At 43.8% G+C, this 25717-nt stretch overlaps 1 protein-coding gene across 3 annotated transcripts in view; it reads right to left on the minus strand.

The window, feature by feature from the left end:
* The window catches only part of LOC124001234 (bromodomain adjacent to zinc finger domain protein 1A-like), a 55501-nt gene extending 32276 nt beyond the window's left edge, over positions 1–23225 (minus strand). The window contains exons 1-17 of one of the 3 annotated variants that reach the window (XM_046307874.1): positions 23088–23225; positions 22625–22776; positions 20840–21118; positions 14079–14219; positions 13767–13865; positions 13552–13639; positions 13245–13379; positions 12892–12961; positions 11084–11229; positions 10851–10946; positions 7695–7833; positions 7356–7502; positions 7071–7166; positions 6182–6406; positions 5689–6057; positions 4089–4679; positions 3255–3427 (exon numbers count right to left, since the gene is read on the minus strand). In XM_046307874.1, the coding sequence (XP_046163830.1) occupies positions 3255–3427; positions 4089–4679; positions 5689–6057; positions 6182–6406; positions 7071–7166; positions 7356–7502; positions 7695–7833; positions 10851–10946; positions 11084–11229; positions 12892–12961; positions 13245–13379; positions 13552–13639; positions 13767–13865; positions 14079–14219; positions 20840–21118; positions 22625–22737 (2907 nt within the window). In that variant the 5' untranslated portion in view covers positions 22738–22776; positions 23088–23225. The remainder of the gene's footprint in view (positions 1–3254; positions 3428–4088; positions 4680–5688; positions 6058–6181; positions 6407–7070; positions 7167–7355; positions 7503–7694; positions 7834–10850; positions 10947–11083; positions 11230–12891; positions 12962–13244; positions 13380–13551; positions 13640–13766; positions 13866–14078; positions 14220–20839; positions 21119–22624; positions 22777–23087) is intronic. The other 2 variants (XM_046307877.1, XM_046307875.1) reach the window with 2 other exon arrangements.
* Between the last annotated feature and the right edge of the window lie 2492 nt (positions 23226–25717).

Below are 25717 nucleotides of genomic sequence, written 5' to 3' on the forward strand. Positions count from 1 at the left end.
ATCGGCTGCCTTCGATACTGTGAACCATCAGATCCTCCTCTCCACCCTCTCCGAGTTGGGCATCTCCGGCGCGGCCCACGCTTGGATTGCGTCCTACCTGACAGGTCGCTCCTACCAGGTGGCGTGGCGAGAATCTGTCTCCTCACCACGCGCTCTCACCACTGGTGTCCCCCAGGGCTCTGTTCTAGGCCCTCTCCTATTCTCGCTATACACCAAGTCACTTGGCTCTGTCATAACCTCACATGGTCTCTCCTATCATTGCTATGCAGACGACACAATTAATCTTCTCCTTTCCCCTTCTGATGACCAGGTGGCGAATCGCATCTCTGCATGTCTGGCAGACATATCAGTGTGGATGACCGATCACCACCTCAAGCTGAACCTCGGCAAGACGGAGCTGCTCTTCCTCCCAGGGAAGGACTGCCCGTTCCATGATCTCGCAATCACGGTTGACAACTCCATTGTGTCCTCCCAGAGCGCTAAGAACCTTGGCGTGATCCTGGACAACACCCTGTCGTTCTCATGACTGTAAGTCGCTTTGGATAAAAGCGTCTGCTAAATGGCATATATTATTATTATTATTATTATCAACTAACATCAAGGCGGTGGCCCGTTCCTGTAGGTTCATGCTCTACAACATCCGCAGAGTACGACCCTGCCTCACACAGGAAGCGGCGCAGGTCCTAATCCAGGCACTTGTCATCTCCCGTCTGGATTACTGCAACTCGCTGTTTGCTGGGCTCCCTGCCTGTGCCATTAAACCCCTACAACTCATCCAGAACGCCACAGCCCGTCTGGTGTTCAACCTTCCCAAGTTCTCTCACGTCACCCCGCTCCTCCGCTCTCTCCACTGGCTTCCAGTTGAAGCTCGAATCCGCGACAAGACCATGGTGCTTGCCTGCGGAGCTGTGAGGGGAACGGCACCTCAGTACCTCCAGGCTCTGATCAGGCCCTACACCCAAACAAGGGCACTGCGTTCATCCACCTCTGGCCTGCTCGCCTCCCTACCACTGAGGAAGTACAGCTCCCGCTCAGCCCAGTCAAAACTGTTCGCTGCTCTGGCCCCCCAATGGTGGAACAAACTCCCTCACGACGCCAGGACAGCGGAGTCAATCACCACCTTCCGGAGACACCTGAAACCCCACCTCTTTAAGGAATACCTAGGATACGATAAGTAATCCTTCTCACCCCCCTTTAAGATTTAGATGCACTATTGTAAAGTGACTGTTCTACTGGATGTCATAAGGTGAATGCACCAATTTGTAAGTCGCTCTGGATAAGAGCGTCTGCTAAATGACTTAAATGTAAATGTAAATGTGGTAGGCCACACAAGCTCAGAACGGAAACGCCAAGTTCTGAAATGCATAACAATGGTCTGTCATCTATTGCAACACTCACTACCAAGTTCCAAACTGCCTGAAAGCAACGTCAGTACAAGAACTGTTCATTGGGAGCTTCATGAAACAGGTTTCCATGGCAGAGCAGCCGCACACAAGCCTAATATCACCATGCGCAATGCCAAGCGTCGGCTGTAATGGTGTAAAGCTTGCCTCAATTAGACTCTGGAGCAGTGGAAATGGGTTCTCTGGAGTGATGAATCACGCTTCACCGTCTGGCAGTCCGAAAGACATGTGGGTTTGGAGGATGCCAGGAGAACACTACATGCCCAAACACATAGTGCCAACTGTAAAGTTTGGTGGAAGCTACAGCATACAATGACATTTTAGACAACTCTGTGCTTCCAATTTTGTGGCAACAGTTTGGAAAAGGCCCTTTCCTGTTTCATCATGACAATGCACCTGTGCCCAAAGCGAGGTCCATATGGAAATGGTTTGTCGAGATCGGTGTGGAAGAACTTGACTGGCCCGCACAGAGCTCTGACCTCAACCCCATCGAACATCTTTGGGATGAATTGGATCACCAACTGCGAGCCAGGCCTAATTGCCAAACATCAGTGCCCGACCTCAGTAATGCTCGTGGCTGAATGGAAGCAAGTCCATTACTTAATTTTGCTCCATACCAAGTAAAAACAAAGACTCAAGAGGGAAGTTCTGGTGGTCAGGTCTGCACAGTGCTGGTCTGACCAACCAGAATCCATTATCCATGGATGTTTGGAGAACATCAATAAATATGCAGACTCAGTCACCAGACTCATAAAAAAATGTGGCAGGGCCTTTTTTGATCCGGGATTACAAAAAGAAAGCCAGTCAAGTTGCGGATACCAAAGCCGCCCATACCACATGAGCTAAACACCTTTTTCCTCACGCTTCACGACTGAGTTGCCGAGGAGCAAGGCTGCGAGCCCTAACGGCATCCCTAACCGCAACCTCAGAGCACATGCAGACCAGCTAGCTGTTGTGATTTCCGACATTTTCAATGTCTCAAACTCAGGCCGTTATCCGAACCTGCTTCAAGATATCCACTATCATCCCTATGCCCAAGGAAAGGAAAACAACTGAACTATTACCGACCCGTAGCCCTCACCCCCGTCATCATGTAGTGCTTCGAGAGGCTAGTCAAAGACTACATCACCTCAACACACTCGACCCTCTCCAATTCACCTATTGCCCTGACATTCCATAGACATACTACAGGCAGGAGGTATGCACTGACGGTGTGGTGACCGGTAAACAACCTCTCCCACAATGCCAGCAACAAAAAAAAAGGAGTGAATTGTGGTCTTCAGGAGTAACCAGGCTGGGCACGCCCCTATCTTCAACAACGGGCGTCAAACCACATGGCCACTGGTGAAAGCACGACAGCGACAATAACCTCTGGAGGCTGAAGAAATTTGGTCTGTCCCCAAGAAAACCTCACGTGTTCTACAGGAGAGCCATCGAGACCATACTGTCCGGCTGCATCACAGCCTGGTACGGCAACAACACCGCCGCTGACCACAAGGTACTACAGAGGGTGGTATGCTCAGACGAACGTACCATACTGCCTGCCTTCCAGGAACACCTACAAAACCAGGTGTCACAGGAAGGCCAAGACGATCAGGGACCTCAGCCACCCGAGCCATAGCCTGTTCTCCCTGCTTCCATCACTCAGACACAGCAGTAAAGGCGCATCATGGCTAAAATGGAACAGATTCACCAATAGCTTCTAACCCCAGACCATCAGCCTGCTGAATAGCCACCACAAGTTCGGTACCTGCCCCCCACCCCCCCTGACATTTTCACCCCCCCAGACATCTACCCTGCCCCCACCCTATTGGACATTTATCATGCCGAATAGCCACCACTACTCCTAACCTTGATTTGACCCAGTGTACCCTGGTAGATGCGGTCCTCTATATCGAGCAGCAGGTCTCTCAGCCTGTTGCCCATGAACTTCTCAGCAGGAGCCGCTGTGCCTTCTAGTAGAGCAGGGGCAGCCTTGGATCTGGCCGAGACCACTTTGCTACCAGCAGCCTCTGCTTTAATATCTGCAAAAAAAATAAAACATAGGCAAAACAGTGAATATACCAAACATACAGTAGGAACACTTGAATTGAAAACCATCACTCACTCATTCAGTGATTCTCTGCTGAAGTGCCGTGAGGCAAGCTAGTGGACCTGAGTCCACATGGAGTCAGTGACAACTGGGCTGTGTTTACACAGGCAGTCCAATTCTGATATTTTTCCAACTAAAGCCTTGTTCACATTGGCAGTTTGAAGTGACTCAAATCCCAATTTCTTGCATATCCGATTCGAAACCGTTTTTTTTTTCATTCAGTCTGAACAGCCAAAAATGACATGGAATCTGATATTTCAAGCTACATTTGTAGTGGTTTAAAAATCAGATATAAATCAGATTCCTGGAAACGCGACTGGCCTTGCTAGCTACTCTGTTGACAATTTGAGAAGAACATGTGGTAGCTAGCTTACTAATTGCCAGAAAACTAAACAGCTACCTAGCTATCTACTTGATCTTTCGCAGATCTGATTGGTCAAAAGAAACATTGGGGGGGGGGCAGAGGAATATCAGAATTGGGCTGCCTGTGTAAACGCAGCCTGTTGATGTTAGAAAGAGATTGGCCATTTGGATCAAGTTGCTATAGCCAGAGGCCTCTCCTCTATAGTCTGGTGGACTGTAGTTGTCAGTACCTGTGCGGTGGTAGCGATCAGCTGCTGCAGCGGTACCGAGCAGCTGCACAATACGTTCTTTCTCCTGCACCAGGGCCTCCTTCAAGCTGCTCTCCCTGTGGCCCCGTGGGTTCAGGGCCTCAAGCAGCATTTCCACCTCCTGGGGACTACTGTAGAAGGCCCACCGGTTAGGACGGTTCACTGGGGGAGCAGAGCTGCTCTGGACAAGGGCTGGGAGGACAGGTTTGGAGACAGGGCCTGAGGTACAGCCTGTCTGGGAGAGGTCCTCTGGTTCTCTGGCCTTGTTCGGAGACACCTCCATCCCCTCAGCCTTGGCTGGCTCCTGGGTTGGTTCCTGGGGTTCCAACATGTCCTCTGTCAGGCCGAAGTAGTCTTCCTCCACGAAGAGGGCTGGTGTGGAGGGGAAGAGCCAGTAGCGGCGGTAGAGGCGGTCGCGCCCCAGGGGGAGGATATAAGTGCAGGCTGCAGCCTTCTGAATCTTCTCCTGGAGCTCCTTCTCCCTCTGCTGCTGCTGAGCAAGCTCCTCTGGGCTCACCTCTTTAGGCTCATCTTTAGGCTGCTTCTCCTTGGGATTGCATTCTTTCTCTATGGCTGAAATCAAATGTCTATGTTAGAATGGCAATAATGAGACTAACCAAAGGGGAAAATAGTTTACAGCATTTAGACCTGGACCACAGAACTGTTTAACATTCCAGTTCCAAAACATTTGCATTAATTTTACTGTTCACCACAACAATTGATCGAGTCACACTTACATGAAAGCCTTCTAGGATTGCTAGTAGAGGTTGACCGATTAATCGGAATGGCCGATTAATTAGGGCTTAATTAATTAACTAGGTAAGTCAGTTAAGAACACATTCTTATTTTCAATGACGGCCTAGGAACGTTGGGTTAACTGCCTCGTTCAGGGGCAGAACGACAGATTTTCATCTTGTCAGCTCGGGGGATCCAGTCTTGCAACCATACAGTTAACTAGTCCAACGCAATAAAGACCTGCCTCTCTCTCGTTGCACTCCACAAGGCTGCCTGTTACGCAAATGCAGTAAGCCATGGTAAGTTGCTAGCTAGCATTAAACTTATCTTATAAAAAACAATCAATCACCACTAGTTAACTACACATGGTTGATAATATTACTAGATATTATCTAGAGTGTCCTGCGTTGCATATAATCTGACTGAGCATACAAGCATACAAGTATCTGACTGAGTGGTGGTAGGCAGAAGCAAGCGCGTAAACATTCATTCAAACAGCACTTTTGTGCTGTTAGCTTTCTTACATAGCACATATTGCACTTTTACGTTCTTCTCCAACACTGTTTTTGCATTATTTAAACCAAATTGAACATGTTTCATTATCTACTTGAGGCCAAATTGATTTTATTGATGTATTATATGATGTTAAAATAAGTGTTTAATTCAGTTTTGTTGTAATTGTCATTATTACAAATAAAATAAAATAAATTTATTTTAAATTGGCCGATTAATCCGCTTTTTTGGTGCTCCAATAATCGGTATCGGTGTTGAAAAATCATAGTCAGTCGACCTCTAATTGCTAGTAGTATGTACATCTAGGGTAAGAGGACTGAAGGCTATTACTTACGCTTCTTAGTCTTGCTGTTGGTTGTCTGCTCCTCTTCATCCTCGGTCTTCTCTTCCCCATGGCTCTCAGTGCTGGTGTTCATCTCTTCCGTCTTCATGTAGCCATTTCTTCCTTCGTCTTCCATCAGCTTCTCATGTTTGTCTTTCAGCTCTTTCAGTTTCATCTCCTGTTCTTTCAACTTCTCCTCCTTCCTCTTGCGGACTCTGAAGGCAGCCTCCTCCCTCTCTCTGCGGTGCTGCTCAGCCTTCAGTTCCCTGAGCTCCTGCTTGGCCTGTCTCTGCTCGTCAGCGCTGTCCTCTATGAAGTCCCTGGTAGACACCAGAGTCAGCAGCTTACCACACAACGCATGGAGGATCTTCAGCTTCTCACCTGGGACAGAACACCACAGATCCATTAAACTCATGCTACACTCAAGGCGTTAACCATGTACGGTCACTGCAGTGTTACCCAAAGTCATGTGGCTTCAATGGGTGTGTGTGTCTCTCAGTCTCACCTGGCAGCAGGTCATAGACAGCAGTGCAGGAAAGCCTCTTGATCAGAGCTGGGTTAGCCAGTCTCAGCTCAACACAGGGGTCGTCTGTAGAGCCGAAGCCTCCCTGTTTCTGGTAGCGGAACTTGGAGTTTGCGGAGTTACAGTCGGCCCCCGATGCCAGGATGTGCAGCCTCAGAATCTCGGACAGAGTACAGCTGTCCAGGTCCAACTGCTTCAGACTGCAGCCTACAGACACCGACAGTCATGTACTGTATAGTTATTGTTTATACTAGTATATAGTTAAAGACTGCATCCTATGGAGACCCGAGTCATGTGCAGTAGAGCAGGGGTTCCCAAACTTCATCACTCGGGGGGCCCCCCCTCATAGCATTGGGGAACATCCTGCACGCGCCATGTCTATTTCTATGGGAACAAACACGGTTCATAACAAACTGTTCACACCCCTCTTACTGGTGGAGAGAATCTTGCGGATTTCAAGCTTATTTTCATGCAATACATTTGCAATGTCTAATGTGTATTCACGTGATATTTGAGAATTAAAAATTACATTATCTATGGGCTAAAAAAAATCTAAAACAGAGGCTGACATGGGCTAGTTGATCTGGACATTTCTAACAAGTTATAAATAGCTCTAAGACAAGAGGAACTGATGCACTACCCAATTGAGAAATTTCACTTTCTGCATTCTACTATTACAACTTCCAAGAGTAAGTTTAAAGCCAGACAGTCATCGTTGCCGCCCCCCCCCCCCGCCCCGTACAGACCCCTCATCTCCCCCCAGTTTGGGAGCCACTGCAGTAGAGTCAGGCTCTCAGTACAAAAGAAAAAAAATGCTCAAATAGTTGTATATGAACATTGACTATATTAAAGACTGTTGTCCTTCTCTCACCTTGATGCAGCTGAGGCCAGGCAGCAGCCAGAGAAGCCACAGCACTGATGGCTGACTGGGTGGGGTCCGCATCATCATCCAGGGCCTCACTCAGATCTGCCAACAAGGAAGACGATTTACCTCAATGAAAACCAAGATTTCACCATGATGCTAAAAGTCAGTCAATCCTACATCCTGGATGAAATGTCACCATTGATAACATCCAAAGTCTATTTGGTGAACAATCACAATGGGTTTACTAATTGATACCAAACAAGCGTTGTAGAGGTCCGTTTCTATCCCTACCTTTGGAGTCCGCCTCAGCCACCTGGTCGCGGGCCACCTCCTCCTGCTCCTCAGCCAGGGCCTGGAATATGGCCGACAGGAAGAAGAAGAGCAGCTCACACAGCGGCCCCTCAGGGTCCGACCCCACTAGGGCCTCCTCCAGCACCTCTGGAACACAGAGACAAGGGCCCCACAGTCAGAAAACTCTTCACACACGCCAACACACACAACCAGACGGTCACTGTACCAGCGTACTTTCACACAAGCATTGACAAACTATACTCAAAAAGCAAACATGGGTGATAAAACTAAAAGGTGCAGGACCGGTGACTAAAAATACGTTTTGCCAGTGTTTCTCACCGAGTGTGATGCCTTCTGGAAACTCATCCTTCAGGTCAAAGAGCTCTCCAAAAGCTTTGAGGAATTCCAGTACCATGAGGGCGTCTCCAAATAGCTCTGCATGCAGACGGGTCTTCACTGGGACTGGGGCTGGGAGATTCTGGACATGAAGCCATAAAGGAGAGTGAGTCAGGAGCCTAAATATTCTTTACTTAACGAGTAATTCATTGAGAACAAGTCATTTAACAATAATGGTTATACCATTCAGTCAATCATACACATACCAATTTAGAGAACATTTAGGACAATGTTTCCCAAACTTGATCGTGTCCCAACCCCCTAATAACTAGCATGGTCCCAGACAATGTTCCCTCTAAGCAGTGTGCGTGCGCATAGCTCCCCAGGACTGCCATGCAGAATAAATATCAGCCCGTGCAGAAAAGCACGAGATTGATAGTGTTAACTAACGGGGGAAACCCAGTCTCTTTACTGTGGGAATTGTGATCAAATCGATGCAATATTAGCCACTTTTAATGCAACGTACAGTACTTAGTACGCAATACATTATTGTAGGCAGAACAAGTCAGAGCAGGATTCTATTGCAATGACATGCAAGACTCAGCCTGTACTCTACACAGACCGGTACAGCATAACCAATCAGAGCTGTAGTAGGCCTATATGCAAATAGACTATTGCCATTTGGTATTGGTATTTTAATAGGATCCCATTAGCTATTGCAAAAGCAGCAGCTACTCTTCCTGGGGTCCACACAAAACAGGTGTTGCTTTATCTGATTTTGAAACCAGGTTTGATGTTTATTTGAGCAATATGAGATGGAAGGAAGCTCCATGCAATAAGGGCTCTAAAAAAATACCGTACACCCTCTTGAATTGGTTCTGGATTTGGGGACTGTAAAAAAGACCCCTGGTGGAATGTAAGGTGGGATAAGTGTGTGTGTCAGAGCTGTGTGTAAGTTGACTACGCAAACAATTTGGGATTGTCAACACATTGTTTCTTATAAAAAGTAGTGATGCAGTCAGTCTCTCCTCAACTCTTAGCCAAGAGAGACTGGCATGTGTAGTATTTATATCAGCCCTCGGATTACAATGAAGAGCAAAACGTGCCGCTCTGTTCTGGGTCTGCTGCAGGTTAACTAGGTCTTTCCTTGCAGCACTGGACCAAACGCCTGGACAATAATCAAGATTAGACAAAACTAGAGCCTGCAGCAATTGTTTTTTGGAGAAGAAAAAAAGAAGAAGCTGAGAATCTCTTTATTACAGCCAGATCTCTCAGTGAAGAGATGACTCCGGGATGCTGCCCTTCAAGGCAGAGTGGCAAAGAAAAAGCCATATCTCAGACTGGCCAATAAAAATAAAAATTAAGATGGGCAAAAAGGACACACACACTAGACAGAGGAACTCTGCCTAGAAGGCCAGGATCCCAGAGTGGCCTCTTCACTGTTGATGTTGAGACTGGTGTTTTGCAGATGTTATTTAATGAAGCTGCCAGTTGAGGACTTGTGAGGCATCCGTTTCTCAAACTAGACTAATGTTGATGGTAGGCCACTGGTCCTCTTGCTCAGTTGTGCACCGGGGCCTCCTACTCTTTCTATTCTGGTTAGAGACAGTTTGAGGTGTTCTGTGAAGGGAGTAGTACACAGCGTTGTACGAGATCTTCAGCAATTTCTTGCATGGAATAGCCTTCATTTCTCAGAACAAGAATAGACTGACTAGGTTCAGAAGAAAGTTATTTGTTCCTGGCCATTGAGCTTGAAATCAAACCCACAAATGCTGATGTTCCAAATACTCAACTAGTCTAAAGGCCAGTTTTATGGCTTCTTTAATCAGAACAATAATTTTCAGCTGTGCTAACAATTGCAAAAGTGTTTTCTAATGATCAATTAGCCTTTTAAAATGATAACCTTATTAGCTAACAAAGTGCCACTGGAACATAGGAGTGATGGTTGATGATAATGGGCCTCTGTATAGCTATGTAGATATTCCATTAGAAATCAGCTGTTCCCAGCTACAATAGTCATTTACAACATTAACAATGTCTACACTGTATTACTCATCATTGATGTTATTGTAAATGGAAAAAAATGGGCTTTTCTTTAAAAAACAAGAACATTTCTAAGTGACCCCAAACTTTTGAACGGTAGTGCGCATTCAGCAATCCATTAATCAATTGGTGTTTGTGGGTGTGCACGCTACGGGTATGAAGCTACGAACCCATAAGTTTCTAACAAGCTATTTCAACTGGACTCTGTTTAAAGCATGAGTGGTCAGTAGATGCGCTTGGTTTGAGATTAAAGCGAGAGTAGTCATACGCGCACATTTGTTCATATCCTTTGCTAGTTAGTGACTTCTTAGCCCAGTTATATATGTTTTGTAGTCAGCAATGGGGGGAGAGATTGCTTCCAACAAGAGCACAAAACATGTACATTTCCAGCAGTCTTGGAAAAGCAAGTGAGGTTAAGAGTTTTTTTTGTCTTAAAGGGGCAGTATTGTATTTTGAGACAGGCTTGAATAAGCCAAGTGACCAATATGCAAAGGGTAGCATAATTAGTCTGATTCTCTGTAATAATGCATTGTATTTTGTAAAGTAGTTTCTTACATAAAACATTGTCACCTGCTTGTCTGAAGGACAAGTGGATAAACAGGTCAAGCTCTGCATGTTTTGTTCAAAAGTCTCATGGAATGTAGGCCTACATTGAACATCACACATTGACAACTACTGTAGGCTGAATGATAGAACAGCTATGTTAAAATGTTAAGGGATGCATTTTCTATATTGTTTTTTTATGGTAGGCCACTGGTAGGCCAACATTACAATCAAATTGCCACAGTAGCCTACTGGACCACTGTCTGAAACTAACTTAAAAACGGGTACAGCATCAGTGTTCACAGTAACGGCGCGCTGGCAGTTGCACCAAAATCTGAATTTGCGCTCAGCAAAGCTGAAATTTGCTCAGTGCTGAAAAATTGAGGGAACATTGGTCCCAGGTGCGTTTGTGCTGTATAGCTAACTCATACTGCCGATGTGAACTGGATATACAGCAAACAGCTCTGGGCCCAGGAAAACAAAACTATTGAATTTAACAGAAAATGTAAACGTTTCAACTATAGAGGATGAGGCCAAATAAAGACAAGCTAAGGATGTTCTGGGGCTGCTCACCTTCAGGTCTTCACACTCCAAGTCTTCTCTGGGTTTGCTCCATATCTTCAGTCGCTCTGCATATTGCTTCTTTTCCTCCTTCAGCTTCTCCCTCTCCTGCAATACAGTTTAATGATATAGACAGTATAACCTATATTAAGTAAAATGAGACGTGAGAAGTTGTATGGCGTACAAATCAAATGTAAATTAAACAATGAAATTGATCCAAAGAAAAGTTCCTCATAACAACTCACTTTTTCCTTCTCCACTTTCCTCCTCTGCTTCTCCTCTTCAAACATCTTCTTCATCTCTTCCCTCTTCTTTTCTTTGTCCTCCTTCTCTTTCTTTTTGGCTTCCAGATTATCTTCTTTCTCCCTCTTCAGCTTGGCCTTCTCATGTGCTGAGCAAAATAGATGTTGTAACTAAAACATATTGATTTAAATGTGACGGTTCTGGACTATTCTGGATATATAGATACAGTGCATTCGGAAAGTATTCAGAACCCAGTATTCATTGTTACATTAGCCTTATTCTAAAACAGATCTGTTTCACCCCTTATCAAGCTACACACAACACCCCAAAATGACAAGGCAAAAACAGGTTGATGTTTTTTGTAAATGTATAAAAAATAAAAAAATAAAACGGAAATATCACATTTACCTCTTTATTCAGACCCTTTACTCGGTACTTTGTTGAAGCACCTTTGACAGCGACTACAGCCTCAAGTCTTCTTTGGTATGACGCTACAAGCTTAGCAAACATGTATTTGGGAGTTTCTCCCATTCTTCTCTGCAGATCCTGTCAAGCTCTGTCAGGTTGGATGGGGAGTGTCGCTTGCACAGCTATTTTCAGATCTCTCCAGAGATGTTCAAGTCTGGGCTCTGGCTGGGCCACTCAAGGACATTGAGACTTCTCAAAGCCACTCCTGTGTTGTTTTGGCTGTGTGCTTAGGGTCGTTGTTCTGTTGGAAGGTTAACCTTCACCCCAGTCTGAGGTCCTGAGTGCTCTCGAGCAGGTTTTCATCAAGGACCTCAAATTTGCTCCGTTTATCTTTCCCTCGATGCTGACTAGTTTCCTAGTCCCTGTTGCTGAAAAACATCCCCACATCTTGGTTTCATCAGACCAGAGAATATTGTTTCTCATTGTTGTTTGAGAGTCCTTCAGGTACCTTTCAGTAAAATCCAAGCAGGCGGTCATGTGCCTTTTAATGAGGAGTGGCTTCCGGCTGGCCATTAGCATAAAGGTCTAATTGGTAGAGTGCTGCAGAGACGGTTATCCTTCTGGAAGGTTCTCCCATCTCCAGAGAAACACTGAAGCTCTGTCAGAGTGACCATCGGGTTCTTGGCCAAGGACCTTCTCCCCGATTGCTGAGTAGCCAGCTCTAGAAAGAGTCTTGGTGGTTCCAAACTTCTTCCATTTAAGACAAATAGAGGCCACTGTGTTCTTGGGGACCTTCAATGCTGCAGAAATGTTTTGGTACCCTTCCCCAGATCTGTGCCGTGACACAAAACTGTCTCGGAGCTCTATGGACAATTCTTTTGACCTTGTGGCTTGGTTGTGCTTTGCCATGCACTGTCAACTGCGAGATCTTAAAAACACAGGTGTGCCTTTCCATATCATGTCGAATCAATTGAATTTACCACAGGTGGACTACAATCAAGTTGTAGAAACATCTCAATGATGATCAATAGAAACAGCATGCACCCGAGTTCAAGTTTGAGTCTCATAGCAATACCTATGTAAATAAGGTATTTTTAAAAAGAAACATTAAATACATTACCAAAAATGTCTAAAAACCTGTCTTTGCTTTGTCATTATGGGTTGTGAGTAGATTGATGAGGTGGAAAAAAATATTTAATACATTTTAGAACAAGGCTGTAACAAAATGTGGAAAAGGGCAAGGGGTCTGAATACTTTCCGAATGCACTCTACACATGGCAGCCAAATTGTGGGATCATACATACATATCTTGGGACAGTCTCATTAGAACTTACATGACAACTGTGCACCAGTTTTTGCACTTACATGCTAACTATTATCTACTATAATATACTGGACTCACCCGTAGCCATCTCCTCTTTCTGCTGCATCAGACGAAGCTTCTCTGCTGCTTTCAGTAAGTTGTATCCCATCTAAAGGAAATTATGAAAATGCTATTGAGTCTTGAGAAGCTTTACAAATCATAGAGGTCTTTACGAACAAGTCTACTGGAGAAAACCATTATGGAAGTCCAAAAATTATAACAGTTATCATTACAATGTAATAAAACGGTTATATCTTCACTGAGTAATGCTTGACAACAGTTCTACATATGGCATGTGTCCCAAACGCCACCCTATTCCCTATACAGTGCAGAACTTTTGACCAAGGCTTGCCCATAGGGCCATTTGGGATGAAGACATTGCCCATCCTCACCTCTCCAGGAGAAGAAACATTCTTGGGTTTGCCCCGCCCTTTAGGAGGGGGACTAAAGACAAACACAGGGGGCTCGTCAGGGAAGAACTGGGAGAAGTGCTGTTCTGACAACTTGTACTTAGAAACAGTTGATGCCTAAGGGTGAAACAAACAAGAAACCGTAAGCAACACTATAGAGAAAAATGACAGTTACTGGATTCAAATGAACGTGACAAGACAATCCTGTTTTCCACATTTTAAAATGTTTTTTGCTTAAAAAGGAACACCAACTGGCATTTCATTAAAACTCTATAGAGTTAAATCATACCTTGAGCATGATGACTCCATTCTGTGGTTCACAGTGCTGTTTGAGCAGCAACTTTAATCTGTCCCGTGAAAACGTGTTCTTCTTACGGCTAAAATAAGTGCGATAGAGAGAAGGTATAACGCTTAGTTATATTTAAAAAGAACGGGGGGGATTGACTGTCGAATAACAATATATGCTGCTTGGCAGGAAGGCAAATGTATCGTCTCACGACTCACCTCATCTGACCAGCCTTTGTGAATATGGCCTCACTGCCTTCCTTGATGGGCTGCACTTTGTACTTGAACACAGAAGGGTTGACAGATTTCTTCTTCTTCCTTTAGACATAAGGGGAGAAGAGCCAAAAAGGTTTTTATCAAAGCCAAAATGGACATGGATAAAGACTGTGTGCATTCACAACAGCGCACTAATCCCTACATAGTGCACTACTTTTGACCAGGGTTGGGGGTCTCTGGTCAGAAGTAGTGCACTATATGGGGAATAGGTGACATTTCAGAGGCAGCTTTGAATTGCGAATCTTACGGACTGACCCATTGGCCTTTGATTTGGGGATATCCTCGTCACTGTCACTGATGACTATGGAGTCCCCGTCCATCTGAAGTTTGGAGTGCCCATTGACCGGCTTGTTGGAATGGTGGGGAGACTGTACATCCAGGATTTCACACGGCTGCCTGTAGGAAAGATCCCAAACACATTTAATGGAATGAAAAACACTAGAGCCGAACCAATATGGGATTTTGGGGTTTGATAACAGCTTTTGGGGAGGCAAAAGTCACTGATTACCAATATACAGCACATATGCAGACCCAGACTTATCCACAGTCTAATTATAAAATAGATAGTTCCCCCCCAATCTACACACAACACCCCACAATGACAAAGCAAAACCAGTTTGGAATTTAACATTTATTCAAAATATAACACTGAAATACATTTACACAAGTATTCAGACCCTTCACTCAGTACTTCGTTGAAGCACCTTTGACAGCGATTACAGCCTCAAAATCACATTTTATTAGTCACATGCACCAAATACAACAGTGAAATGCTTACTTACAAGCCCCTAACCAACAATGCAGTTTTCAAAAATACAGATAAGAGGTAAAAGTAACAAGTAATTAAGGAGCAGCAGTAAAATAACAATAGCGAGACTATATACAGTGGGGGTACCGATACAGTCAATGTGAGGGGGCACCGGTTATTTGAGGTAGTATGTATATGTAGGTAGAGTTATTACAGTGACTATGTATAGAATAAAACAGAGAAGCAGTGGTGTAAAGAGGGGGTACTGCAAATAGTCTGGGTAGCCATTTGACTAGATGTTCAGGAATCTTATGGCTTTGGGGTACTAGATGTGTTCCTTTTGTCCAGATGGGAAAGGGCAGTGTGGAGTGCAATGGAGATGGCATCATCTGTGGATCTGCTGGAGAGGTAAAAAATTGGAGTAGGTCTAGGGTTTCTGGGATGATGGTGTTGATGTGAGCCATGACCAGCCTTTCAAAGCACTTCATGGCTACAGACGTGAGTGCTACGTGTCGGTAGTCATTTTGGCAGGTTACATTAGTGTTCTTGGGCACAGGGACTATGGTGGTCTGCTTAAAACATGTTGGTATTACAAACTCGGACAGGATGAAAATGTCAGTGAAGACACTTCCAGTTGTGTACTGCGAGCATGCCCTGACCGTCCTGGTAATCCGTCTGGCCCTGCGGCATTGTGAATGCTGATGTCTTACTCACATCGGCTGCGGAGATCGTGATCACACAGTCGTCCGGAACAGCTGGTGCTCTCATGCATGTTTCAGTGTTGTTTGCCTCAAAGCGAGCATAGAAGTAGTAATTAATGGCTTCTGTTTGGGGTATGTACATCCGGTCACTGTGGGGATGACTTCGTCAACGCACTTATTGATGAGGCCAATGAGTGATTTAGTCTACTCCTCAAAGCCATTGGAGGAATCCCAGAACATATTCCAGTCTGTGCTTGCAAAACAGTCCTGTAGCTTAGCATCTGCTTCATCTGACCACTTTTTTATTGATCTAGTCACTTGTTTCCTGCTTTAATTTTTTGCTTGTAAGCAGGAAGATAAATTTGTCAAGTCTGACCATAATTCTAAGAGCTTTGTCTCTGTGTGTGGAGTATATGTGGTCTGGAGTTTTTTCCCCCTCTGGTTACACGCATAACATGATGCTAGAAATGAGGTAAAACGGATTTAAGTTTTCCTGCATTAAAGTCCCCGTCTACTAGGAGCGCTGCCTCTGGGTGAGCGTTTTCTTGTTCGCTTATGGCGGAATACAGCTCATTCAATGCTGTCTTAGTGTCAGCCTCTGACTGTGGTGGTATGTAAACAGCTACGAAAAAAACAGATAAACTCTTAGCAGGTAGTGTGGTCTATAGTTTATCATGAGATACTCTCCCTCAGGCGAGCAATAGCTTGAGACTTCCTTAGATATCGTGCATAAGCTGCTATTTACAAAAATACATAGAACACCACCTCGTGTTACCAGACGCTGCTGTTTTATCGTATAACCAGCCAGGTGGATGTTGATATTGTCGTCGTCCAGCCACAACTCCGTGAAGCATAAGATGTTAAAGTTTTTAGTGTCCCGTTGGTAATTCAATCTTCCGCATAACTCGTTTATTTTATTGTCCAAAGATTGCACATTTGCTAGCAGAATGGAGTGAAGTAGGAGTTTATTTGATCACCTGTGAATTCTCAGAAGGCAGCCAGACCTTCGGCCCCTCTTTCTCCGCAGATCACAGGGACCGGGGCTTGTTCCCGAGGAAGCAGCGTATCCTTCACGTCAGAAATGAAGCAGCGTATGAAGCAGCGTATCCTTCGCGTCAAAAATTAGGATTCTGCTAGTCTGTGGTGAGTAATTGCAGTCCTAATGTCTAGAAGTTATTTTCCGTCATGAGAAACGGTAGTGGTAACATCATGTACAAAATAAGTTTAATGCAAATAAGCCAACATAAAAAAATAAACATCTGGGGGCAAGCAAAACATCTGCCATCTTCTCCGGCACCATTTTATTCAGTCTTTGCCCCAGTCTGAGGTTTTCGTCAAGGATCTCTCTGAACTTTGCCCTGTTTATCTTTCCCTTAATCCTGTCTCCCAGTCTCTGAAAAACATCCCCACAGCATGATGCTGCCACCACCATGCGTCAACATAGGGGTGGGTGCCAGGTTTCTTCCAGATGAGACGCTTGGCATTCAGGCCAAAGAGTTCAATCATGGTTTCATCGGACCAGAGAATCTTGCTTCTTTCGGTCTGAGAGTCTTTTATGTGCCTTTAAGCAAACTTCAAGCGTGCTGAGGAGTGGCTTCCCTCCTAACAAGTCTACCATCAAGGCCTGATTGGTGGCATGCTGCAGAGATGAGAGAACCTTCCAGAAGGACAACCATCTCCACAGAGGAACTCTAGAGCTCTGACAGAGTGACCATCGGGTTTCCCTAACCAAGGCCCTTCTCCCATGACTGCTCAGTTTGTCCAGATGGCCAGCTCTAGGAAGAGTCTTCGTGGTTCCAAACTTCTTTCATTTAAGAATGATGGAGGCCACTGTGTTCTTTGGGACCTTCAATGCTGCAAAACATTTTTGGTACCCATCCCCAGATATGTGCCTTGACAATCCTGTCTGGGAGATCTACGGACAATTCCTATGCCCTCACGGCTTGGTTTTGCTCTGACATGCACGGTCAACTGTGGGACCTTATATAGACAGGTGCGTGCCTTTCCAAATCATGTCCAATCAATTGAATTCACAGGAGAACTAGAAACGTCTCAAGGATGATCAATGGAAACCGGATGCACCTGAAGTCGGAGTCTGATAGCAAAGGGTCTGAATACTTAGTTTTTTGCAAATAAATGCTTAACTTTGTCATTATGGGGTATTGTGTGTAGATTGACAATGAAAACTTTTAATCCAATCCATTTTAGAGTAAGGCTGTAACATAACAAAATGAAGAAAAACATAATAAATGTTTGTTTTGTTCGATAAAGTCCCTCTTTATATCCCAAAAACTCTTGTTGGCTCATTTTGTTCAGTAATCCACTGGCTCAAAGGCGGTCAAAACATGCAGACGAATACATCCTAATAGTACCGGTAAAGTTCGTTGAAACATGTTAAACTATGTTTATAATTCATCTTCAGGTTGTCATCGTCCAAATAATTTATCATATTTAAACCGGACAAAAGCGTATTCAATAGAAAGGGAAAACAATGAAGGGCACGCACTCAATCACGCACACAAACCAGCACTGCATTATTCTACAGTCCACTGACAGAAAGGTCTAATTCTTCAGAAAACAAGCTAGAAACAATATCTGAAACAATGTCTAAAGACTGTTGACATCTAGTGGAAGCCATAGGAACTGCAATCTGGGTCCTAACCCATTAGATACTCGAGGCATTCAATTGAAAACTACCCACATCAAAAAAATCCCACTTCCTGGATGGATTTTCCTCAGGTTTGCGCCTGCCATATCAGTTATGTTATACTCAGAGACATTATTTTAACAGTTTTGGAAAAGTTTGAATCTAACAATTATATGCATATCCTTGCTTCTGGGCCTGAGTAACAGGCAGTTTACTTTGGGCACGCTTCTCATCCAGATGTCGAAATACTGCCCCCAAGCCATAAGAAGTTATTAAGAACCAATTCTTATTTTCAATGATGGCCTAGGAACAAAGGGTTAACTGCCTTGTTCAGGGACAGAACGACAGATTTTTACTTTGTCAGCCCGGGGATTCGATCTCACAACCTTTCGGTTACTGGACCAACGCTCTAACCACTAGGCTACCATAGAAACACTATAGTAATCTCGCAAGGAGAGGTTGTTCAGAGATACTTTTGAGGAGATGGGGAAACGTCATTGGAATCGTATTAACACCCATTGTGTACGTTTCTAATGCATCGTCAATGGACCATGCAGTGCATTCTGGGCAACTCTGACAAGGAGAGCTCTTCTTCACAGAGTGTATGGGTGTCAATGGGTCACTAGCTCAAAAACACATTACCATGAATTTCATTAACAAGTACAACTTTACAAATATTTTCAGAAATGTCAGATAATTAGCTTGTTCTGTCATATTGTATAGCTCTGGAATCGCGACAGAGGAAAATGGCCAGGTTTTGACTCACCCACGACTTCAAGAAGAGATTGCATGACGATTACCGTAGCAACTGCATGACGCAACATGACAATGTGAATGCGATTGGTCAACCGTCTGCGGCATTACACGGTCCTCCATTCATTTCCCAATGGGATTTCCATCTCTTCTCTCTATCTCTGACTTGTGATCACAATGCACTGTCTGATATGACAAGCACACGCTAGCTGTTAATTACAAAAATGTACCTACTTAAACCATAATGTAAATTACACTTACTCAATACAAAACATATCGGCTATACATTTCAAATGCAAATGGCATGCGCTGATGACAAAACATTAAAGAAATGCTCACCACACTGGTTTTAGTCACACTTTCCAATTTAGCTAATCTTCTCATCATGAATAAAACACATGGCCCGAACGGTAATATCTGCGTCAACTAAATAAGCCCACTAACATAATACTGTTACTGTCTGGGCCTATTGTCTGTATGAAGGATGAGTCAATGTTGACTTTGGCGCCAGTCCAGGGTCACACATAAGTAGCACAGATTGCTTGCTAGCTAGCTACCGTGCTGGCTAAATAGAGCCTAACTACAGTTAGCTAGCCTGCTAACGTTAACCAATTGAGCATGTGTTGAGGACAGGGCTGCTTTCTTGAGCGTACTTTTGATGACTTACTTATTCATATATTGTCGCTGGCAAGCTGCTCACAGGTCAAATCACTATGCCCACTGACTCTCACGTTGTGACTTACAGAATGAATGATGTTCAATGAGGAGCTCGTTGAGCAACGTCTTCAGGCAACCATTGACAAATGATAAATTAGCACACGTATTTGTTCATTCTATGTACATAATATTGGTGCTTTACCGGTGGGATAAAGCCCGATACAAATATTTCTGTTAGACTTATTATCTGCCGATAATAAATCTGTCAACCGATTTATCAGTGGGGCTCAAAAATAATAATAATCCAATCTTGAATGAAATAAGTATAGTAACTATTAGTAACTGTACCTGTAACAATAATCATGGTATTAGAATTGAAAGAAAATAGTCATTGGTAGATGCCCAGACTTTAACAAGAGTATTTGTAACTTGAGACATGCCCTCACTAATACCTAATCCACTGGCCTAACTGAAAGATGAGGCCAGAAACACTGAACCTGCTTACAGGCATTTAACTTAAGCACATCAGGCTAAGCACTCAAGTCAGAAACAACTGACAAGAGCATGTTGGCTGAGTAAATCCCTCAGAGCCCAGCCCAGCCAGAAGACACTTGGCAATTGTCCCTGCATGCGCCTGCTTCCCCTACGCCTTCTCCCTCCCTCCTCCCCTGCTGTGGGTCCATGTTTCTTCTTGTCTGGCTGGCTCTCTGCGTTCCCTACAGCCAAGCCGTGATGAGGTGATGTCTGGGACAACTCCTTGTGCTGGCTTAGCCAACCACAGCACTCGCCTTAGCTCCACCCACTCACTACCGTGGTGTTATCTCCAAATAGCAAGGTCAGCGCACGATGGCTGACTGATCTCCTCTCAGAATACAGAAGAGGGCCCTTTATAGTGATTTAATCCATATGCTCAGTAGATTCTATAACCTAACAGCCAAAGGATTACAGACTGGTGGTATGAGGGTTAATGATTAGAGTTTTGGGAGCCTTGCTAAATAAGCATGACCTGTGGGTATTGTACAGACAACGCTGGCAGATATGACTGAGGGACACAGACGTCATTGGACCACACCCAGTCATCAGTTCTCCTCTGGTGCCCATCCCCAAACAGCTCATGGCCAACTCAACCATGTATCTGTTTATTACAGAGTACAGGATTCCACTGTCAAAGAGCTGGAATCTACTGTCACAAAGGTAATGCTAGTGAACATAAAACATTTAGTTAATACTCCTTCAGCTAAATAGGGAAATCATCAGTGGCTCGTAAGGAGAGACAGTAAAAGGCATTGAACACTTTCAATAAGATGATTTAAAACCAAATGGAGAAAAGTGAAACTGATGACACTGGATGAGGTCATGTGTGTAAAATAAAGTAAAACTGAAGATGCTAAGTGAGGTCATATGGATAAAACCAACAACACTTGTGATGAGGGTAGGTAAGACCATCAGAGTACAGTAAATTAAAGCTGATGATGCTAGGTGAGGTCATATGGATAAATCAACACTTTACCTGGTACCGGAGCGGTTCACAACATCCACGATCTCCCCAGGAAAAAACCTCTCCCTGGCATAAGAATACACATCATCACAGATCTCGTGGAGCCGGGTACGGTATGTGAGTGCTGTGAGGTGCAGCAAGGGGACCACCAGGGCTGAGGGGAAGCACTGCAGGCTACGACGGCCCCTCTTCTCACTCTCCAAGGCTTCCAGGTAGGTCAGGCCAGGCTTGCCTGTCACCGCACAGCTCCACACCAAGCTGTTGCACAAGATGGTCCTCTCAAAGAACTCACTGTGGGGAGACAGGGTGGTTCAGGTCATTGCATATTCACTAATGTGTACTACTGTGGAGGCTGGTGGGAGGAGCTATAGGAGGACAGACTCACTGTAATGGCTGGAATGGTATTAATGGAACGGAGTCAAACATGTGGTTTCCTTCAGTGCAATGTGTTTGATACCGTCCCATTGATTCCATTCCAGCCATTACAATGAGCCTGTCCTCTTATAGCTCCTCCCACCAGCCTCCACTGGTGTACTACTTTCAACCAGGGCCCTAATGTGTGACAGCATGAAATGAAAGTGTTGAACAATTTTGCAAGTTTTCTGGACAGAGGCAAAATATTGTTGCCCACACAATCACTGGAGGCCAGGAAAACCCATGCTCCCCAGATCACTGTTGAAAACATTGTTGCATACAATTTAGGCCTTGCGTATCTCTGTATACTGTAAACTTGAGGCTTTTCCAAGGTCTCTGCACAAAGACAGGATCTTGAAAAACCTGAAGTTTCTTTAGTCATGTTGATAAATCTGTCACATGAGTAAACACAATTCCAAAGACACCATACCTCAAAAATACTTTAAACAAAAACAAATATAAAATACTCCATCTTCTAAATAGTTTTAAAATAATAAACAAAACTAAGATGTCCATCACTGTACTAAATTTGCAATAAAAACCACCATGGCCAATATATGAATCTGGGTGCCATTGTTTACCTTTTTTTGTCTTGAGTTTGTTATTCGTTGGTAAGTCAAAAATGTGTCGTCGTCAATGGGTAACAATTTGCCCCCCAAAATATTCACTATCAACTATATAACACAGTTAGCATTTTGATTCCTAGTTAGCTAGCTACAATAAACAATCACACAACAATAGCCCCGACCACGTTTCTCACGCTAACTGAGACAGAAAAGTTGCGAGGAGCAGATTTGCTCTCATCCTTCGACTTTTGTGAGCAGAGAACCGTCCCATAACTTTCAACAAGATTGGTTAACTACATCAACATGTTATTCGACAGATATTACAATACATTGTGGCAATAACAACCTGAACTCAAATTAAAGTCGACTCAAGTTTAATAGTTTGCAGCGCTAGCTTCCAGCCGGCTAGCAGGCCCAACTAAATACTTGGTTAGCTCGGCTGGTAGAGGTAACGTTAGCTACTCGCTTCAACACTAGTAGCCGCTTGGCTAGCTAGTTAGCAATGATTTAGTTACCTAGCGTTACGCTTAACAAATAACCGAACCGGATATAAATTGCAGTTCTGACCCATTTCATCTGATGGCTAGTTGAGTAGGTGCGTGTCAGACAATACTATTATAAACTAGTTTGAATATCTTTAATGTAAGTACTTTGTCGCGCTTCCAACATTGCAGTTGACTTTAGCTAAGTAACGTTACCTAACGTTTGCTGTCACTTCGGTGTAACTTTTCTCACTCGAGTTGAGACAATATTTGATAGTGCTTTTCTATAATGATTCTGAAATTGTAATTAAGTTATTCGTTTGGACTTCACGTACTCATAAGTCCTGAAGATTTCATGCGTGACTTTGCAAAGGAATACTTCTTCATCTGGTTTTAGGTCCGCTGGGGACTTCTGTCTGACGAAAGGCTTTCTGTGGAGAAGTGGCATCTTTCTTTATCTTAGTCTTCTCTTGATCGGTCCTCTTGACTTTCAAAAAGAGGGAAAAATAAAGCCAGAAAGACTTATTACATAAAAGTTAACAGCAAACATAGCCAACATACAAAGGGCAATGACCCGAATATTGTAAAAATTGACGACAATTTAAGAGGAACTCCAGCCTTTGTTAATGACACATGCTTCCCAGTCAGTCTCACACACAAAAGTGAAGCTATTCCAACCACATGAAAATGTGCTCAATGACTGACAATCTATTTATGATATTATCAATAAAAACGCCGATGTTCAAACCACCGGATAACAATGTTGCAAACAAGAGGAAGAATCCAAGAGAGGTTTACCGGTTCAGTTGTGTATCGTTGAAACGATAATACGCGGGAGAAATATACAAAAAGTCCGCGGACTGCCCCACTTCTCCGGCGGACCCACACGATGTTGACGACAAGTTTGATCAGCTCTAGTCGTTCACAGACAAGGAAGCGTTTGGGGTGGGGGGTGGCCTGAGTGAAGAATCTTGTATTGGTTGTTTGTCCCGTCACTCGCTTCATCACCACCAATCACGTTTATGTTCATTGAACATCAAAAGAGTGAAGAAGCCATATTTTGTACAACTGAACTAGAGCATACAGCATTTTTACAGATCTAAGTGAAAAGTCATCATAATCAGTTCCAACATTATAGCAGATAAACAGAATATTGAGGGTTATTGAAGGCCTATATTCAAGGTGGTGTCGATTGCTTGTTTTGCACAACATGGTGACTGCATGATGCCTGTCTGATGTAGGTACAGAGCTTTATAACCAAGGTGCCAAATCCTCAAAGTTGTTGTAATTACAATGGCCACAGAGTCCAAATGAAGCACTATTAAATCGCTGCAAAAATAATGGGTTTCAGTGATTGAGAGGCAAGGCCATGCTGTTGGACGGCAAAACAGAATTTCCTTACAGCTGGTGCCAGTTACTAGCCAATTTCTGCACAATTATGCTACCCTCCCATGAATTCACTGAATTGTAAAGTACATGACATTATCCCAGTGATAGTTTGGATAGCCTGTCACAGATCACTTGGTCATCTTGATAGATTGTTTATTCCTTGAACATGATATGATAAGGCACAGTCCTATACGAAAGTGTATCTGCATTGCAGCAGAAAGTCCATTTCCAAGGGACAGAAAGTCTGAAGGGATGTTTGGTCTTCACTCGGGGGTCACAGATCCTTGAAAGGTGTATCTCTTTGAATGCGTTCGGGCCACCGTCCTTCCCCAGATAGACGTGGTAATCCAGAGGTACTTTATCTACTCACTGGCTAAGGTTGATCCCTCCCTGAAGGATGAGCACAGGACAGCATTATAAGTGTGCATTATGCTTGACGTGACACATCATAGAAACATTACATTCTCAAAGTGTGGAAAACAGACAGCATACTGACTGAAGGTTTTTTATTAACCTTTATTTAACTAGGCAAGTCAGTAAAGAACAAATTCTTATTTTCAATCCCAGCCTAGGAACGAACAGTGGGTTTACTGCCTTGTTCAGGGGCAGAACGACAGATTTTTACCTTGTCAGCTCAGGGATTTGATCTTGCAACCTTTCAGTTACTAGTCCAACACTCTAACCACTAGGATACCTGCCGCCCCAACTAAGTAATGAATTTAAACAAACTGAAAGAATGAGGGACTACTTAGACTTGTCCAATAAGAAACACTAATTTCTATAATCAGTTGCAAACAGTGTGCCCAAATGAATACACCCCGGGTAATGGTGTCCAATGTTTACCTACTTCATTTGATCATTGGGCTGTAGAAAGTACTCAAACACATTGTTCATGATGAGAAAATCTGAATTCTGTAACAGGGAATCCTGAGTCATGTTATTTGCATGGATGACCTGGGGAAATGTGAGACAAAGAGAGACACCTGTGGCACTTATAGTCTTCAAAAATATAAGACAAAGATAAGTTCAAGAGACAAACTCAAATCAAATTGTATTTGTCAAATGCACAGAATACAACAGGTGTAGACCTCACAGTGAAATGCTTACTGAAAAGCCCTTAACCAACAATGTAGTTTTACTCAAATAAAATAAAATAAAAATGTAAACGTTGTTGTTGAAAAATAACAAATAATTAAGGAGCAACATTAAAGTAACAGTTGCGAGGCAATATACAGGGGGTACTAATGATCACTTTATCTGTATTCGGTCACTGAAGCCATACTTCTCCACAGCCATATTTTGAAGCCTGATAAACTCTGCACTAATCTCTACCCCAACAAGCCGAGCTGCAGAGCTGTACAGGTACCCCTGAAGCACAAACAGATGACTGGAAGAGTAAATACTTTTGTGCCAAAGCATTCATGAAACTGATTTTCCTGCAATATTGTCCACCACTAGTCTCCCAGTCACTGGTAGGACATGCTGGAACAGGAACTGGAGCTCCAGTATGGAAGAGTGAGAGATGAACTCAGAATAGAAACATCAAAAATAGACATTCAGTTTGACACAATGCTGCTATATGAGGTTTATAACCTGACCCTCATCTTACACATCTACTAATTATTGATAGGCCAGTGTAACTCAAGTAAGTACAATAGTACAGCAAAATCCTTTTCAATCCTTGCCATATGAAGAGAAATGATAGATAAATCATCTCGGGGGCTCATCTGCCATTGGACATAAACATTACACTACAAGTCGGAAATCGCTATTTCAACAATGAGTGGTATGGAAGGAATCCGTGGCAAAGCGATCACTATTTTGCTACCTGCTATTAGATGGAGAGGGTTCGTGGTAATGACTGAAGCAGAATAAGTGGAATCAGAGTCTGGGTTTAAGCATTTAAAATATCTGTCTGAAAGGGTCTATTTTTCAGGCTTCAAAACATTCACACGCAACACCTTGGGCTAGAAAATGTATAATAGATTGGCCATGCTGTCAATCCAGCATGACTCATTCCAGAGAATGCCAGGCTTTGA

The sequence above is a fragment of the Oncorhynchus gorbuscha genome, linkage group LG17 (assembly GCF_021184085.1).
Source record: "Oncorhynchus gorbuscha isolate QuinsamMale2020 ecotype Even-year linkage group LG17, OgorEven_v1.0, whole genome shotgun sequence".
In the NCBI taxonomy this organism is placed as follows: Eukaryota; Metazoa; Chordata; class Actinopteri; order Salmoniformes; family Salmonidae; genus Oncorhynchus; species Oncorhynchus gorbuscha.